The sequence below is a fragment of the Aspergillus ruber genome (assembly GCF_000600275.1).
Source record: "Aspergillus ruber CBS 135680 unplaced genomic scaffold scaffold00002, whole genome shotgun sequence".
Classification (NCBI taxonomy): domain Eukaryota; kingdom Fungi; phylum Ascomycota; class Eurotiomycetes; order Eurotiales; family Aspergillaceae; genus Aspergillus; species Aspergillus ruber.
Genome location: NW_024467298.1, coordinates 189,435 through 207,461, shown reverse-complemented (window position 1 = coordinate 207,461; position 18,027 = coordinate 189,435). Strand labels below are relative to the sequence as shown.

Genomic DNA, 18,027 nt, shown 5'->3' with positions numbered 1-18,027 from the left:
TACCCCACTGAGACAGGAAGTCAAGACTCCCTTCCCAAGTATTTCCATTGAGGGCTGTGGTAACAAGAGAAACAGAGATAGTAATGACACTCTATTCCACAAGCACATGGCAAGCCAACGTGGACTGCTGGGCAGAAACTGCTCTGTTGCTGCACCGCAATTTCCCAGAAACCTAAGAGTTATCTATCAGTAGAGTCTATCTACGGCAAAGGGTGACTTAAAACCCCATCGATCCCCTGCCAATGCCATTGTTCTCTGGTAGCGGGCTGGATTTCTACAAACAAAACCTGGGTACACTAGTTGCCCATAATTCTCATGAGAACTTATTCAGTAAATCGATGTCTTGTGTGTATATTTCTCACATTCAACGTTTTATAACTCGCATCGATCTATCTTGCTTGACCCTATCTAAACACGATCTAGTCCATAGTCTACAACATGGGCTACTATAATTTCTCGTTCAAACGAGCACGCTAAAGTGATATGCAACATGCTAGAAAGCCACTAGAACTCCGATGGAATTGTCTCTTCTTTCTATGAACTACAATGGCATTAGATGGAAAGACAGTATCTTTGGAATGCCATACCAAAGCTCTATCATCCCAAACGAGATCGGGAAACTAGTTTAGCTTTTATCACTAATCCAGCAATGCTTTTGTATGCTCCGGGCAGTGTTAAGCAATGCCCCCAGCCTTTATTCAAAACATGCGCAACTGATCCCAGTAACGAAATAAAGGGTTGATTGTCCACAACACCTACAAATTTTGTCTCGAAAAAGACCTCGATTCAAACAATTCCGGTAGCATTCTTTGGTTGACGAAGATGTGCTGGCAAGGTGTACATTTGTCACTATACATGGGTGCTACGATAGAGCCTGTGTCATCTTCCAGGGGTGGTAAATTTACCAGATGCTATTTTTTACCGGTACAATCTCAGAATAATCTTGTCATCATTGTACTCTCGAATTCCGGTGGTCTAGCATCACCGTATTATATACAGCCCTAACAGCGTGAAAACGATCCGACACAGACACTATATGCTCGCGACCCTTATCACTCGAGGTGTTACAGTCATGTACCAAATTTTACATCTGATATGCTGGGCCAAGTAATGGCATATCCTATTAGAAGGATTAGATGGTCTACGGATTCTGGCTATCGTAGCCGATCCTGGTATCTCGATTTGTGAACATCAAATCCCACGAGAACACACGTTCCATGACCCGCGGCCATCTTGCGACTGGCCCAAGTAACAAAGTGCAACCCGCTACAATATATCAAGAGAAAAGGCTAATGGCATATGTTACTTGCGTGTGGGCACGGGCGCGGACAACCTATGCGGACAGGATCGATAAATATTTATTCTTACATCATTGCGAAAGAGTACTGATTTGAATGTTGACTGGAGCATACGCTGTTAAACAGTATTATGTCCAGCTGGCTGTTAAAAAAAATAATAAAAAAAAATACAAGTATATACTTTATCATGCGTATCTATACACATCCAAATAGAACGAACCAAACTTTTCCAACCCACCTATGACCCTCCATAAACATACATCATCACCTTTGCGAAAACGGTTACATTCCCCGATTAAACTCCACCTGCCCATCCAACCCGCCCTTCCCCCAAAACTCCTCCTCCAACGACTTCGCATTAATAGCCTGCCTCTGCGGGAACGCCCCCAACGCAAGCGGTAGCGCAAACAACGACGTCGCTAGGATAACACCCAGATTAATCGGCATAACCATCCTAGGTCTCGCTTTCAACCACGCTGTCTTCTCGAGTCTAACCAAGACGAGCGGCGGGACAACCATGATGGGCGTTGCGTTGAGCACGCGCGAGATGGCCGTTTCGCCGACGGCTAGTGTAGCTGCTTTCTTGCTCTTGCCGATGCTTTGCACGGCCTCGCCGGTTTCTTCGCGCTTCTTCTTTTCGAGCTCGGAGAGGACGGGGTAGATGTCGATTCCTTGGCGGATTTCTTCGCCGCGCATAAGGAAGACGTTCAGTGCGGAGGCACTGGAGACGGCGGCGAAGGGGACGAGTCGGCCGAGGATGAGCCTCGTGTTCGGGTTGAGGTTTTTGAGGCGCGGAACGAGGGCGTTTAGACCCAGGGCGACGGAGCAGGATGCGGAGACGGCCATGAGGTAGGACTGGGCTATTTGCGAGACCGAAAGCGGCGTAGACTTGTTCGCGTTGGCGGAGTTGATCGCGACGTTGAGAGATTGGTTGGTGATTTGCCAGAGGAGGGTTCCAGTTGTCTTCAGCCCAGGTGTGAGCATACCACCCGTAACAATCAAGTTCGACAGGACATAGCTCGACATGCGGAACGGCAAGAAAACCGGTTCGCCGTTGTCTGCCACTGTTAACAACCGCTTTATCCATAATTATTCAATCTCATGGGGGCGAGGCGTACCAGGATGGATTGTCGAGTCCACCACCTTCTTTGCGCGCCATAGTTCCGGGGTCATGTTAGGGATTTGGCTTTGTTTGTACGAGGTAATGAGCCTCTTTGCGTTTTCGAGACCCGTGGACGAGACGAACATCATCCTTGTTTATTATCAGCTCTGTCCACTCAATTACAAGCCCATTAAACTGAAAAATGGCCAGTTTTGACTCAATCGCAAGGGTATACATAATGCTCACCTCGGATCCGCTATGTCTGCGGAATGGCGCACGCGGCCCCAATATGTGCTAAGGTCATACTGAGACGCGGGGAGTTCACGATTCCCAGGAACAGACGAAGTCATGGCGACAATTGCAAAAGCGTAGACTGTATAAGGAAAGCCGCCGCGGGGGATTCCACAAAATATGACTTTCGGAGGGCGTAAAACAACCTGTTATCGAGGGCGGTCAGCTGATAAGCCGGGTCGGCCAGTCGGGGTACTACCCGGTCGTTTTGACCGCCTTCGCATAGCAACGGCAGTATTTTTTTTTTTAACTTTGTACCCCTGTATCCCTGTAGAAGAATGTATTCGATAGTACTCTGGTAATGTAGCATACAATGGTATCACAGTGAGGTTTGCCTCGGACAGAAGGAAATATTAGAGTAATGAAAATGGCATAAAACAATGATGCATGCAATAGGTTGTTTGGAACACGAAATAAAAGGGGTATGTCTAAAAAAAAAAAAATCCTGATGCAGAATAAACAAAATCATAACAAATGAAAGGCCGGAATCTTTGTCGGCTGCCGTGCAGCGTCATCACATGAGAAGTTGGAACAGTACATTCGGAGCAGTTCCATATGGCATAGACTGTTTAGCGGAGTCGGACCGATTTGTGTGCGAGGGGGGAAGGAGGTGCTTGCCCAGCAACTCCTAATGGACCACGGACGCGTTGTCGTGACGGGGTCTGGGCGCAAAACATGCAGACATAGACTGATGGTAGGTGGGACCGTTCGAGACCGACGCACTTTGTATGAAGCCAATGATTGCATGATTCACTGTTCGGGTTAGAATAAAGGCAATGACACTTAAGCATGGCTGTACTTACCACTGAATCATGAGATGGCCGCCATTTTCCATGGAATTACATACACACCGAGTCCCATTGCTCGGGTAGTTGCTGAACCGATTGGTAATAGGAGTCGCCAGATCAGGATCCGTCATGGTCGTTGGAGACGATGGTACATGCCGAGAGTTAATATCCAATTCAGTACCGAATCGAGGCGGTGATGAGCGAAGATGTGACATGGAAGGAGGACGTGAAGACAATGTCGGCCGGGCCCCGTAGCTAGCCATCTGTGGCCGTGGGTTCCGACCTCGCTCACGGAGAACCTTCCGAAGCGCATGCTGAGCATCACCAGAATCTTCCTCAGGTTCGGCCAGAGCATCCGAGGCGGAGCTGCTGCTACCATAAGTAAAATCAGAGTTCAGCACAGGAGTCTGTCTCTTGCTTGGCGTTCGTCTCCAGTCATCTGACGAGGCAGGTCTGTATGACGGGAATTGGGGTCGTCGAGAACCGCCTCGAGATGAACCTTGCCATGGAGAAGCCCGCCCAGAAGGACCAGAAGCCACGGTTGAGGAGTAGGAACCCTTTGAAACCGGCCGGGAACCCGAGTCACTTCGAGCAAGCATAGGCCGACCGGCTTCAGAGAAAGTAAACGAAGGCTGACGGCTGGGGGCAGGGTACTCCGAGAACTCAGCACCATCATATTCGCTCTCTGTGGTCGATCCTTCAAAGTCCAGTCTGGTAATGGGGTCTGTTAATCCAGTTGGGACTTCGGGGACGGTTTGCATCTCTGCCTTTGCCCGTCCATCCTTGCCAATTTTCAATACGACAGAGGGTGAACGGGTCGGGAAAGATGAAGCCACGGAATTGGACCGGCTCAGTGTATTTCTCTGTTTAACAGGCGATAACCGACCCTTGGATGGGCTCTTCCGAATTCCGCTACTAGAAGCCATCGCACCGCTGAAACTCCCCAGTGTAGGCCGGTGTGAAGACGATGACAGAGAGCTCTGAGTCAGACTCCGTGTTAAACCTGGCCTGACTCCGCGAGGTGTATAGTCTTCATCGTCATCGTCAGCCTCGTCTTCGTATGGCGGTTGCATTCGGTACAAGCTCTGGGCCTGACGCAGCTGCTCCCGTTTGGATTCTTCCGTCTGGTGGTGGTATGGTTGCCGAGTTGGTTTGGAGAGACGCTTTTTCTCTGGCGTAGGTTGTGGTCCACCGAAACGTCGTGCAGGAGAGCTGAGAAACATGGCCGGGTCCTCGGCCCGTGTCGATGGCAAACGAGGCGAGGTCGAAAAGGGAGCAGGGAAGAAAGCTGTGTCTGCTGGGCCGGCAGTGGCCGTGGTGGTGGGTGGCAGGGTGAACCCGCTACCGTGAAACTCAGGCAAGTCTACCGTGCCTTCAATGGCTGGTAATTGTGGGATGATAGGATCATGCATAGCACTGGTGCTAGTCGGGTGATTCAAAGTATTGCTCCCATTGGAGCCAAATAAGTCTACATTAGATGTACCTGACAATCCCACATCGCCCCCCGGTTGTTGGTGATCAAGATGATCATCCCAAAACAACTTTGCTTGTGGTAGAAATGGCGATGTGGAAGGATCGAATGATCCCAGCTGAAACAGATCGGGAGACGACTGAAGATGTGCAAGCATCCGTGGAGACGAGCCCATAAAACGACTTGGGGTTTCCAAGTGATTACCAGGGGCACTATCATCCTCCAACCCGGTCACCTTCCTCCTCGACGCACTGCTCGGGGGTGGAGTCTGCATGGAGGCCGCCGACTTGGCCGACTTGGGACCATCATCGCCAAAAGACCCTCCACCATTCGGTTTTATGGCACGGATACGCTTTGCCGTGTCTGTCTCCTCCACCTTGATACCACTTCTCAAATGGTCTGCATCGTCAGTTTGTCGGAGAGGATTCGAAGGGGTGTTCAAGCCGAACCGCTGAGGCGTGCGAAGAAACTCTGGACTGGAGGCGTACGGATCGGAGGTATCCCAGGTAATTCGAGGATCATAAAAGGAGGATTCAAGTTTGGGGGTTTGGAAGGTTGAATCGCCAAAGAGCGTAGGAGTCCTCGTGGGGGTTGTAGGTTCACCGCTGGGATGGTTGAAGCTAGATTTGAAGAAACGCTTCATCAGCATTATCGTAAAGACAGTAGAGTGAATGCGGGAGGACGGTATAAGGCAATTGAAGGTGAAGGCATCCAATTATCTCCAACAGTATAGACCACACCCCGCAAGTAATTGACAGCTGAAATCGTGGAGAAAGGAGAAGCCAGGAGTAGATAGGGACGTACCTATGGGCGGGCTGATCAAAACTCATGTCAGCAGCAGCGAGAACCCAGCAACCATTCAAAGCGAGGTGCCAGGCAACCTAGTCCGAGGCCTTCCAGATACTTGGGGAAGTGAGGAATGCTCGGGAGGAGGAAGGGTGCGAAAGGGATCGAGGAGCAACGACAACCGAGTAAGTCAGCAATAGGGAGTCGATCATTGAAGCCAAGCCGGAAAGTTATAAAGAATCAATCGATCGAAAGAGGGAAGAAAGGAAGGCTGAATGGACTCGTCGGTTGCTGGTCGTTGTCGTTGGTCGTGGACTCGTTTTATTTTTTTTTTTTTTTTAAAGGATAGGCTCGGGCATTGTTGGCTCTGGTAGAGTTCTTTATGTCAGTTAGAACGATAGAACGATAGGTACAGGGTAGAGCAGGAGAATAGAAGCAAAAAGTGCAGTAAAGGAAGGAAGGGAGACAAACGTCGAGGGATGAGGCTGTCTCTCAATCGGAGCTCTGGAGCTGCCCTGACGACACAAAGGGAGAATAATTAACACTACTTTGTCAGGCGAGGTTCCCAAGTCGTCTAGTCAGAGAGTGTCAGTCAATTCGTATAAAAGAGAAAAAGAGAGAGGGAAAAGTGTTGAAAGAAATAACAAGCGAGAGGAATTTTTTGTGGTCGTCCTGTAAATTTCGTAACGATCCAACAGCTGGTTTTATTGCTCTCCGCAAGAAAAGAAACGATGATCCACTGGACGGAGTAGATTTATGAATTCATTATTCGGTATCGATGACCATTCACGGTGACGAGGGACAGCGAGTACAAGTAACTATGACTATGGACTACAGAGTATGAACTAAACAACTCCGAAGCTATACAATTTAAGTACCCTTACAGGGTAGAACAGAGCAGAGCAGAGATATCACAATTGTACTCTGTACAGTACTCCTACTCTGTAGACTACTACTACGCAAATGAAAACATACATTACCACTTCCGGCCCATGGATCGACCATGAACCATTGCCGTCCGTATAACTCTCGCAATCACCGGCTTCATTTCGGGACCCCCAGCCTCATTACTTCGCAAATCACAATCCCCCTTCCGATCCTGGTCCAAAGTCTGTAAACTCCGAGTGCGAATCAACCAGCGTTTAAGCATGGTCTGCTGGTCCAGTGCGGGATCTCTTCAGCTACTCAGCGTCCACCGAATGATTCAGGATTCCGCCGGAAAGAGTAGGTCGTATGTCTCCTCGGGGATGGATGGAGGGGTGACCCTGGGTCTTGTCCTGTGCTTTGTCGTGCCCCCGTAGCCTAGCCTAGCTTATTTTCTAGGCGTCATTCCGGCTAGGCCGTCGTACTTTGTTCCCCGCTTATAGAGTCCCCGGTTGTAATGGCAATAGAGGCTGAATTGAATTGGCTGCAACGGGTAACTGTTCCGAATTAGGACTTACCCGGACAAGATAAGAGTGAGACGCCCTCCGTGCAACGGTCTGGTTAGTCTGAATAAAGGGTAATGAATACGGTTCAGCCCAGTGCTATACTTCTGTCCTATGGTGAGAAGATGTATCCAGTCCGATCAGTAGACTCGATTGTTCCCCTGACGGTCGGTCGCTCCATGCAAGGAGACAGACTCGGTGTCAGGGATGCAAACAAAGCGCAGGTCCAGGATAGCGGTGACAACTGAAATAGTAATCAATGCAAGTTGTCATCTTCTGCAGCATACAAGTAGTTGGTTACGACGCTCTATCTCTGAATGACATGGAATAGTTAACTAGTTAGTTAACGTCGTGAATTACGTTATCACAAACACCAGCCACATATAGCCACAGTGCCTCATGCTGCCACGTGCAGTTGCCCCAGGCAGCATAAGAATACGAGAATAACTATTCTTGGGAGTAATTTGTAATTCAGTATACGGTATACAGTACAGAGCAGTGCAGTACCAAGCAATGCTTTTTATACTCATGAACTATTTGGCATAAATTTTCCCTCTTCCCCTTCCCGTTCATTTACTCATTGAATCATCCATCATCCATCATCCATACTCAATCCGATTACTGAACAGACAACTTATCCATCGCCTCACTGGCACTCTTACCCACGTCCGAAGCTGTCGCCTGAGATGGCTCCTTACCCTGCTCAGCCTGCTCCTCAGCCTTGGCGGCGCCGGGGTACTTGCTACCCTTGTCCTTCTTGGTCTTTTGCTTCTTCTCCTTGGGGGCGTCCGCAGGGTAGGCCTTCTTTTCAATCTGTTGTGTTCCATGATTAGCGTTGGGTTTGAGAGGGAGTGAGATTTAAAGGGATGTGCATACCTCTTGCCACTCAGAAGAAGAGTTGAATTCATTCTGGATAGGGTCGAGGAGGCGGCGGAGAGCGAGGTTGACGGCGGGTTTGAGCAATTGAGGGGTAAGCTATCACAAAGATTAGCATATTAAACACTATTGTTCCATCGTGAGTCAGAAAACATACCACATCATCAACATAGTCCTTTCTCAAACTCTCGATGTCGCCGTACACAAGCGGCTCTGCGCCCTCCCGGTCAACCTTGAACGACCGCTCACCATCAAGCAGAGAGCTAGCTGGAAGAAGCACATTCTCCACAAACGCAAGGAGACCGTTTTCTTCTACCACCTTCGGGGGAGCATTGGCCTTCTTGATCTTACGCGCGGAGACTTCAGGAGTGTCGAGAAGGTCAATCTTAGAATTAGGGTCGCTGGCAGACATTTTACCGCCAGCCAGGCCTGGGACCATTTTGTTCATGATATCTTGAAGCGTGTCAGCATTTTATTCCACAACTGTAGGAAAAGTAGAACATGATAAGGGACTTGTAGCTTACGAGCACGGGTCTTGTAGCCGAGTTTGGGGAGGGTCTGCCCAGTTAGTATGAAATGGTTCGAGAGCCAGCGGTATAGATACATACTTCCATAGCAAGAGCTAAATAGATTAGTTAGTTTTGCTGTGATCTATATGGATGGGGCCGAACTTACCGAAAATCTTTCTCTGGTCAGCACCACCAAACTGAGCGTGAACATCCAATGCTTCCTCATCAAGCGCTTGCAAAAGCGGGTACATCAGTCCGCTAATAGGTGCGTTCTGGCTTTGCTTGACAACCTCGGCACCAGCCTTTTTGGCGTCTGGACAGAATTAGCTTGAAGTATACAACCCAGACTTAAGACATAGGGCGCATACCGTGTTCCGTCACAAGCGAAGCCAACCGGTAAACGTCCATTGTGTATTTCTAATCAATCAGCATGTCCATTCAATCGAAAGAGAGGGGAATGGGGGAAAAGGGAAGAGAAGGCCTACCGCTGACATCTGATAGGAGCTACCCAAGACAAACTCCAGCTTCTCAATGGGCACATTCACAGCCCGCATCAGAGCCGTGATGCAGTAGCGGTAGTACTTGGCCCGGTATTCAACCAGCTCAATGGGGGCTTTGAGGTTGTCCAGGAAGGCGTGGACATCGGCCAGGAGGATTTTGACGTTGCATCCTGCTTGGAGAAACTGGGCGATTTTCATAATCTATTTTCGTTAGACATGTTAAATCTGCAGCCTGGATAGGGGACGTTGGCGTACAGGGACGAAGTATCCGCAGTGAGGCTTGCCCGTCGGGGCGGTTCCTATCATGAGTCAAAACCGGGATACATGAGATTGCAGCGAATGTATAACTGCAGCGATACAAGAATACATAGTACACAGAGTATCTAGAGAAAACCTACCCCAGTAAATCCGCAAGGTCTCGCCCTTATCCAAAACCTCATCAATGATTTCCGGATTAAGCACTTCGGCCAAATTCTCCCGGATGAGCTCCAACTTAGCCTCCTTAGTAGCCATGGTGGATGATCAAATGTGGGTTGATAGTAGTCAATCACGTCGCTTTGATCGAAATATAATTAATTCTTGCGTGCAACACTGCGATGGCAGGTGAGTGACTCACTCCGGAATTTGATAAAGGGCAAAGTGGGATGTCGAAGGTTTTTCCGATGTATTTATGCCTAAGGCATGAACGACCCTACTCCTGCTATAGGTCCAACATAATGGCTGCTCACATTGCTCTTCGTATCATTGAAGGAACTCGATATTCACTCTAGAGCTAAGTTGTGTCTGGCTATCTCGCCGCAGTCATCCACGGCATAGTTATCCGGCAGACTAAGATTGTTTGCCAGGAACATGTCTTTGTATCCCCAGATTTTCTGCTATGCACTGCTCGAGCATCAAGTCGGTTTCTATACCACAGATTACTTGCAACAAGAGGGCTCCTGGGGCTTTATGCTCATCATGTACAGTTAACCAATATAAAACATCACACTCAACTTGATAAATGCACAAGTTGTTCTCTCTACTAAATGATCCACATTCAGTGTATACCTCGCAGTATGTCATCTCATTGAATTCATCCGAAGAGCAGGACATTTATAGCTCGGTGCAAGCCCTCTAAAAGACAGACTATATCGTGCTACTGTCCTATACAGTCCATACACATCGTCACTCCAAATGAAGCAAGCCATCCCTCACCAACCCCCTCGCAACCTCCACCGTCCTCGGCACAATACCCCGGCTCAACTCCCCCCGTTCCCTCTCTAATTCTTTAACCTCGACACTTCCCGCTTCTAACTCAGGATGCGGCCATTCAAACGTAAATATAAGATATAGATCACCGTCCGGGGTCGTGGACATTATGTTTGACACGCGTTGGCCTGTTGCGGGAATGATGAAGTCGATCTGTACATTTACTCTTAGCCCCGCTATGCCCCTAAGTATAGGGATGATTATCTGGATACAGAGTACAGGGATGGGGAAATACATACCTTCATCGCTTCCACAAAGGAAACCCTCTCCTCAACACCATTTCCACCCTTCTTATCATCCCCATCGCCCCTAAACCAAACCCTCCTTGTCAAACCGCTCTCATCCTCAGATACTATCTCCGATTTCTCAATAACCGGAACGAATTGTTTCGGATCACGCGCTTTGAGCACGAGGGCGGTCCAGAGGTCTTCTTTTGAGAGCATGGGAGTGGTGTCTGGGGGGTTTACGGGGACGACCGTTGAGAATGATATTAGGACCATTGTTTTGTTGGCTAGGTTGGGTTGGGGTTGTGGTTTGATGAAGTTTGATGCGAGGTTGAGGTTGGTTGGTGAGATGTTGGAGATGTTGGAGATGGATGGGATGGGTGGGATGGATGGAATGCGATGCGATGCGTGCTAAGTATGCTGTGCTATGTTATGCTATCTTTGTAAGCATATTCCGCAGTCGTAGGATTGTCTCAGTTGCTGGTGGTATATTGTGTCTTGTAAAGGTTGGATCCTGATGTTGCAAAGAACAACGGGACAAGTTCATGCAATCCATTAACCACAACATGTGAAGATGTAAAGTACAATATATATATATATACACACAAAAGAAATGTAAATCTCCATAATGTCCATAATATAGCATAATCTGTAAAAACACATGGTATATAACCCGAACTAGCCTACCCCACAACTCCCTCGTCAGCCTGGTCAGCTGGATATAAACCAGGCGAATCGAGTACCCTCACGCATTACCAATGGTCAGAAGTGGCACAAAATACATAAACCTATGCAAGGTATGAAACCTGTATAAACCTGTCATATCACCAGCGCCAATAAAAACACAAAAGTAGATAACAAGCCGAACAAGCCGAGCAGAGGTGACATGACGAACATCGACGATGGAATAAATAGAATGATCAGAAAGTAAAAAAGGGCAAAAATAAAGGTATAAGACGCAAATAAGTATCCCCCATAATCCGTGGCCAACCTGAGAAACGAAGAAAAAAAGAATAGAAAAAAAAAACATAAGCAATTATCCGCCGTGATAGATAAAATGGACCCGCGATTTTGGTGTATCCTCCACTGTTTTCATCTTGCCTCGCAAGCGGGTCTCGTCGAGTGGTGTAGAACGTCCGTTGCGCATGAACTCCTTTCCAGACGTTTCTCATTCCTCCTTGCAAAACGATTCCCGTAGACGTCGTGAGTGGCGGTATATGATATCCATGCCATGCCATGAGAATATTATCCAAGAAATAAAAACATAAGTAAGAAAACAGAACCACCCAACATAGTTGTGGCTGTATCAATATAAAGGCCAACAGGTTGGCTTTGGTGCCCCAACCCGTGTCCATGCCGTGGTATATGAGAAGTGTATGACCCAACGGGTCATAATGTAATCGAAGAGCCCTGAGGACTACCCACGTCGACGCTGCAGTTGTTGACCAATCCGCAGAGCTTCAGTGCCATCATCGATAAAGGTCTCTTTGAACCACGGATGTTGCAAGGCCTGCTTGGCCGTAATACGGTTCTTGGGGTCGTAAACAAAGATGCGCTGTAACAAATCCAGGAACAACCGGTGGAATTCGGTGTTGGTCGGGATGAATTCCTATACTCATTAGCAAGGTTCCAGAACAGAATGGAGAAGACGTACTGCAAGTTGTTTCATGGCCCTCACGTACTTCCGCGAGGCTCGGGTCGTGTCATTGTTTGGATAGTCGAGTTTTCCTCGGTTGAAGTATCTGTTTGGTTAGCAACGTAAACGGCAGAGAGAGAGAGATAGAGATAGAGAGAGAGAGAGAATGAGAATGACATACTTGGCGGCTTGATTTGAGCTTCCATGGCGTCCGCCCTGCATAACTTGTTTGACAATCCGAGACTCGATCTTATGGCCAATGACGCATTCCATCATGGCCAGGTGCTCGAGGTTGTCGTGCGTCTGGAAAAGCGCATCGCCCGTGAAGAACTCAACAAGAATGCAGCCGATACTCCAGATGTCACAGGGGAAACTCCAACCCAAATTGAGAATGATCTCCGGTGCCCGGTAATGTCTAGTGGAAACCACGGACGAGTGGTACTCGTCGTCGAAGGTGGCAGATCCAAAATCGATCAGTCGAATCTCACTATCCAAGAGGACGCGTCGTTGACGTGCTGTTCGCGATGTTGCATGCGAGGAGGATGGGATTGTTCGGTTGTAGGTGAACGTTTGGTACGCATTGTTCACGAGCAGGATGTTCTCGGGTTTCAGGTCGGTGTGGATGAGGTTAAGGTCATGAAGGACTAAAAAGTTAGCATCCACAGCCGCAGAGCGGGAGGGGGGATTGCTCACAGGCTACACTTGTGAACAGTTGTCGTGCGAAATTTTGAATCTGAGTGCTGGGAAAAGGCACGAAACCGTTGCCCTTGAGGAAATCAAAAACACTCTGACCCAGAAGATCGGTTACAATGCAAATGTGGTTGCGGTAGTCGAAGCAATCGCGTAAGTGAATGCACTTATTCCGATTTGCCTTGTCGTTGGAGGACAATGTCGACAACACTCGGAGCTCAATCCTAGAAGCGTCACGGTACTTTTGGATCGAACGGATGATCTTAATCGCGCAGCGAGACCGGCGCTGCTTGTCATATGCTTCCACGACTTTTCCAAACGTACCCTGTCCGAGTAGTTTGATAATCGAGTCTGAAAAGTCAGCATCGGTATTTCACGGAGATTGAAGGCAACTCACATCGATCTGTGATCGGTGTATCCGGAGTGACCACATAGTGGCCATCATCATCATCATATTTTTCGTTCGTCCGTGCATACTAAACAAACAATCAGTAAACCAATCGAAATCATCCAGGGGGGGAAAAAGAAACTTACATCGCGGACAACCGGCACAGCGACATCCTTGGCTTTGATAGGCGGGTTTGGAGGAGGAACGTAACTCAGAAAAGCATCGCCCACCGCCTCCAACTCCCGTCGCTTCTGCTCATCGCGTGTGGATTTGCGTGTTGTGACGCGCTTCCGCTTTTGACCGATGTCTGCCTCCTCGTAGTAAACACCGTTATTCGTCCCAGTGCTCCCCTGCGAGCCCAGCGACGTTGGAGCGGTCGTGTGAAGCGAGGTCGTTCGGTCGGTTGACAGAGACGCCCCGGACGATTCCTCTCCGAATTGCTGCTGAGGATGGATAGAATACGACGGACGGTCGTAGTAGCCCACCTCGTATGCCGTATCCAACCCCGTCCGTCTCCTCTTGCCAGGCGGATGTATCATAGAACCATTTGGAGCAGGAACGGCAGAAGATGCGGTAGTGAGAGTGTGGGAGGGCGCCTTGGACTGCTCCGGTGGAGGGGTGTCATCGATGACGATGACCTCCTTGGGGATCCCGTTCTTGTAAAATTCACCCCAATCTGGATTCTTTTTCCTACCATTCTGGGTCGGAGTGGCCGCGGCGCTGTATCCGTTCTGAACGGAAGCCATTGTGGCCGGGGTGGAGGACAAAGGTGCGGGAGCAGTCGGGGGCGCGGCGAGTTTGGGGGATTGAGTATACGGGAGAGTTGTGGTCGTGGTGGATGCGGTCGTCGTCGTCGTCGGAGGCGGATTGATGGCGTAAGGATACGAGGAGGTGGCTAGACGAGCGGTGGCAGCAGCGGTGGTGGGTGGATAGGGAGGATTTGGCTGGTAAGTCTGCGGATGAGGAGGATAGGCGTAATGCTGCGGATGATGCGAAGCAGGATGTGTCGCGGTGGCCGTCGAAGGGGTCGACATAATGCACCACGAAGGACCCAGCCAGTTCGTGATGAACGGCGGATTTGGTAGAGAAATGGGTAGAGAAAGTGCACAGTGGTGCTGATAAAATGGAGGAAGAAGAGATTGGCAGTTGCCAGAGAGGAGAAAGAGGAGAGAAAGAGAGTGTGAGAGGAGGCGATTGTCGTCGGATTCGCTGAACCGTCCTTAAGAGTCGGCTAGAGAGAGACTCGAGAGATTCCAGAAAAGAAACCAGCGGGAGGCGAGTCAGAGACAATAGTACTTTTTTTCTTTTGTAAATAAAAACAAAACAACTGTACTCTGCGTAGTAAAGTCAAGAAAAAAGAGGAATGAACCAAGAAGATCAAAGGAGAAAGTACTCCGTAGAGACTCTCTCTCTAACTCTGTGTGTGTGGGAGTATCTGTTCCGGGCCTCTCTTTTTTCGCGATGCGTGGGGATGACGAACGAGAGCGCGAGAGGCGGTCGGCCACCGTGTTAGGACATCTCTTCGTTCTATTTGTTATATGGAATACACGTAGAGCACAAGTAGAGTAAAAGGGAAATAAAAAGAGGCAATGTGAAATGATGATGCTGAGTGATTATGGATTATGCGCACTGGCGCAGTGGCTCATGGGGCTGTTCAATCCAGAGTAGGTTTGTTCAAACACCAATTGCCCGCCCAGGACCCGATCTACATTATTGCAGCCAAATGGCACTGCAATTGACCCTTTTTAGGCTTGTTTCCAGCTACGGCGACTATTGCCGCTGTACCCTCGTACATACTTCATCCTTTTTCTATGCTTATACTCGGGTGTATTTTCCTCGCAAAATATATATACAAGTATATTGTACTACCATACCTGGCACACAGCGAATGCCTCAATTCTCTTTATCCTTGCATCCGTGGCGACGCGACAACGGCATTTGGGAATTGTCTCGCTCTCCGTACTGCAGCATGTCATGCGTTACCGCCCTAACCGCATTGGGTCTAGCTACGCCTGGTCCGGGTTAACTCCGGAGCCTTTTTCCTGTCCTATACTCTGCACTCCCGTACAATTATACGGATCAAGTGGTATACCAACTGTAGAGAGAAAATGTACATCCAGCGCTCTGTAAACGGGCAGTCAGAGTACCTTTTCCGAGGTGTGCATGCGTGTTGCGTTCCTGGCGTGCAAGGGATCTCGTGATGTAATCCCCGAGATCTAACCCGATACAGAAACTCTCCCCGTCCGTGCTATATTACAGTACACTATTTATATGAAGTCGATATTTCATAGATACGGTTCTACAATTAGATTCGTTAGGTATTCAACTAAATAAACAACAAGAATGACAATGCCGTGGTCGCACTTCTAATCCCCAGCAAAACATGCATCCATGAAATCAAGATACTGCACTGGCACCAGAACCCCATAGTCAAGAATAAACACAAGGTAAAAGAAAAGCAACCGTAACGCCAACGACCACGGTCTGCCTAGTAGCCGTGGGGAGTTAAGAGTGTTAAACAGGGAGAGGTACAGGGAAAAACTCGAGAATCGAAGGGAAAGCATCAATCCATTCGATCTTCTTTCAGGTCTTTGGAATACGCCTTTTGCACATGCTTCGCGCCTCGTCCATCGAGTTCCAGCATAAAAAGAACATCCCGAAGTTGAATACCAGCGCCCTTCTCTTGATCCTCCCGCCATGCCCCAAGTTGTTTGGGTGGAATGATGGTTGGCTCGCCGTTGCGGCCGCTCTTCTCACCGCCTGTACTGGGGGAGGCTGTATTGAGACGCGACGGAGTGCTAAAGCCACTGGCATTTGATCCGCCTCGGTTCAACCAAGAATACGACTTCTTGGTACCGAACACTCGACCGGACAGCATGCTGTTTGTGGCCATACGCGCCGTCTCAACGGACTGCTGGTGTTGCTGGGCCTCGCTGGCCTTTGCATCAACCATTTTTCTGGCTTCCTTCTTGGAAACTCCCTTCTTATCGAACCCAGGGGCTTTCTCCCCGATGGGCGTAGAAGGAGCAGACCCGGTGGGCTCTATCGATTCCGCCCGGTTTCCGGTGCTCTCCCCCAAGATGGCATTTTCGCTGCGTTTTGCACGCTTTTTAGCACGAATTTCTTCATTCGACACATCCCTTTCCATGAGCATACGGTACTTCTCAGGAAGTGGTCGAGTCGACGATTGGTCGGTCACAGAATGCGGCCCTAAAGATACAGGTTAGCAACAGTCAATCAACTCTGTCTGTTTAGATCGGCATACGTTTGAGTGAAGACGACTTGGGGCTTCCAGTCCCGTTGGCCTGTTCAGCGGAACGGGCCAAATCTTGCCACTCAACTGGCACCGCCCCATGTGAGTGTGCGCGCCGGGTTCTGGCAAGTGATGACGAATAGTCGACCACGTTTCTCAGCCGCTCTTCGCAGCATATCGACATGAGATTCAATATATCCACCAAAGGCGCGCCTTCTTGGTTCAAAATTGTCTTTCCTGTCCGCACAATGGATGAACCGTCTGGTCCTGTTACTTCGATCGGCTGTGGGCGGCCCGGTACCGGATGGAATAACCCTTCTGCGGGTATACGAACGCCAAGTTCAAAGCCGCGTCTCTGCAACTTTTGCTCAAGAAGTTTTGTTAGCAAGAAAGGCTCTTGCAGATGGTACTGCGCGCGTCTGGCCGCTTCGGAGTCCTCGCGAATCGGTCCGGTTTGGGTTCTATAAGGAGCGGGTGTTGGTTCGGAGTAGTAGGAATCCTGTGTTTTAATCTGCGAAGGCTCACTGAAGCTTGCTGTCGGAGTGGGTGTCCCAGCCGTAGAGGTTTGTGATGTAAAAGAGGTAGGGCCCTGTTGTAATTGCTGGTGCTGTTGTTGTTGCTGGGGAGGCGGCACCTGTTGAGCCCGTGGAGGAGGCCCAGAATAGCTACTTGTAAGAAAAGCCTCTTCTTCCCTGACATCAATACCAGATGATGCTAGAACATCCGTCAGTTCAGCAGCATCTGTCGCTTTCTCTGCTGGGCGAGATGGAGGTCCCATTGTGCCCGACGGCGGGGGCGGCGCTGGCGTTGGTGCTGTGCCGTTCATGTTTGTCCCGTTCATCATTGGCGACTGATTTTGTGGTAACTGAAGGGTTCCAAAGCTTGGAGAGGCATATGGTGATTGTGTCTGTGTCGGAGGGAGAGGGGAGAAAGGCTGTCGCTTCTGAGGTGGAATGCCACCATTCACTGGAGACGCCGGGTTGGGAGACGGGGAGGGGCCAGGAGGAGAGAAAGGTTGGGGATAATGCTGCTGGGGCTGTGTTTGCGCCATCTTGGTGAATGTATAGTTTTGATCTCGAGGGAAAAATTGCGCGATCTGCCACTTTTCAGACTCTGTCGCGGCCACCGAAATCGATAGTCGTCCGCGCGTTGGTCGTAGATGTGAGCAGACTGCTCGAACCGCCGCCACCACCAACTTTAACCATCTCAAGACATCGGTTCAGCAATAGTATAGCGATATGGAGTTGCTGAAGAGTTGCCGGCCAGCACAATAACCGATGCGCAGTGAATGAGTTGTGAGTTCGTCTGTCTTGTCCGCGGCGGGAAGGGAGCTCTGGCGGTTTCAAACGAGGTTTTTGCTTGGAGAAACGCCGCGGCAAGTCGGTCACGTGAGTTTATGTCAGCACCTTGTCGATCCGGCCGTCTCCAAGAGAAGCTCAACGTCGACGAGGTCAAAGGAGCAATCATTTCTTGTGCTGCTCATTTTTTCTTTATATATTTACGCGGTGGCTCGCCGCTTGTTTTGGCACTTGTCTTCTCA

At 49.4% G+C, this 18,027-nt stretch overlaps 6 protein-coding genes across 6 annotated transcripts; all 6 read right to left on the bottom strand.

Moving 5' to 3' along the window:
• Positions 1-1,580: 1,580 nt before the first annotated feature.
• On the bottom strand, positions 1,581-2,750 carry EURHEDRAFT_446438 (sideroflexin family transporter; the record flags this gene model as incomplete). Its single annotated transcript, XM_040783601.1, has 3 exons — positions 1,581-2,362; positions 2,417-2,550; positions 2,647-2,750. 3 exons carry the CDS (start codon positions 2,748-2,750, stop codon positions 1,581-1,583), a joined length of 1,020 nt encoding a protein of 339 aa, XP_040642525.1.
• A 510-nt stretch (positions 2,751-3,260) lies between these two features.
• EURHEDRAFT_373922 (PHD finger domain protein) lies at positions 3,261-5,599 on the bottom strand (the record flags this gene model as incomplete). The annotated part of the gene is made up of 2 exons (XM_040778585.1): positions 3,261-3,444; positions 3,495-5,599. The coding sequence occupies 2 exons, from the start codon at positions 5,597-5,599 to the stop codon at positions 3,261-3,263; spliced, it is 2,289 nt and encodes a 762-aa protein (XP_040642524.1).
• A 2,010-nt stretch (positions 5,600-7,609) lies between these two features.
• On the bottom strand, positions 7,610-9,668 carry EURHEDRAFT_408043 (tyrosine--tRNA ligase TYS1). The gene is made up of 10 exons (XM_040780729.1): positions 9,447-9,668; positions 9,304-9,347; positions 9,034-9,249; positions 8,917-8,965; positions 8,715-8,861; positions 8,648-8,661; positions 8,564-8,597; positions 8,197-8,492; positions 8,040-8,138; positions 7,610-7,976 (listed from the first exon to the last, which is right to left on the bottom strand). The coding sequence occupies exons 1-10, from the start codon at positions 9,559-9,561 to the stop codon at positions 7,782-7,784; spliced, it is 1,209 nt and encodes a 402-aa protein (XP_040642523.1). The 5' UTR covers positions 9,562-9,668; the 3' UTR covers positions 7,610-7,781.
• A 544-nt stretch (positions 9,669-10,212) lies between these two features.
• EURHEDRAFT_373920 (SRPBCC family protein) lies at positions 10,213-10,796 on the bottom strand (the record flags this gene model as incomplete). Its single annotated transcript, XM_040778584.1, has 2 exons — positions 10,213-10,449; positions 10,536-10,796. 2 exons carry the CDS (start codon positions 10,794-10,796, stop codon positions 10,213-10,215), a joined length of 498 nt encoding a protein of 165 aa, XP_040642522.1.
• A 1,141-nt stretch (positions 10,797-11,937) lies between these two features.
• Positions 11,938-14,268, bottom strand: EURHEDRAFT_512160 (putative protein kinase (Lkh1); the record flags this gene model as incomplete). Its single annotated transcript, XM_040786040.1, has 6 exons — positions 11,938-12,129; positions 12,175-12,262; positions 12,338-12,800; positions 12,850-13,197; positions 13,244-13,322; positions 13,381-14,268. The coding sequence occupies 6 exons, from the start codon at positions 14,266-14,268 to the stop codon at positions 11,938-11,940; spliced, it is 2,058 nt and encodes a 685-aa protein (XP_040642521.1).
• A 1,203-nt stretch (positions 14,269-15,471) lies between these two features.
• Positions 15,472-17,807, bottom strand: EURHEDRAFT_527889 (uncharacterized protein). Its single transcript, XM_040787033.1, has 2 exons — positions 16,500-17,807; positions 15,472-16,444 (listed from the first exon to the last, which is right to left on the bottom strand). The coding sequence occupies exons 1-2, from the start codon at positions 17,536-17,538 to the stop codon at positions 15,798-15,800; spliced, it is 1,686 nt and encodes a 561-aa protein (XP_040642520.1). The 5' UTR covers positions 17,539-17,807; the 3' UTR covers positions 15,472-15,797.
• Positions 17,808-18,027: the final 220 nt, after the last annotated feature.

What these genes read in the sequence shown, in the direction of transcription:
- EURHEDRAFT_408043 (XM_040780729.1), bottom strand. Translation starts at nt 9,561, where the DNA reads ATGGCTACTAAGGAGGCTAAGTTGGAGCTCATCCGGGAGAATTTGGCC. An exon ending in GACCTTGCGGATTTACTGGG is followed by an intron (nt 9,348 to 9,446) that starts GTAGGTTTTCTC and finishes GACTCATGATAG; the next exon opens with GAACCGCCCCGACGGGCAAG. An exon ending in GCTCCTATCAGATGTCAGCG is followed by an intron (nt 8,966 to 9,033) that starts GTAGGCCTTCTC and finishes CTGATTGATTAG; the next exon opens with AAATACACAATGGACGTTTA.
- EURHEDRAFT_527889 (XM_040787033.1), bottom strand. Translation starts at nt 17,538, where the DNA reads ATGGCGCAAACACAGCCCCAGCAGCATTATCCCCAACCTTTCTCTCCT. An exon ending in CAAGTCGTCTTCACTCAAAC is followed by an intron (nt 16,445 to 16,499) that starts GTATGCCGATCT and finishes CTGTATCTTTAG; the next exon opens with GGCCGCATTCTGTGACCGAC.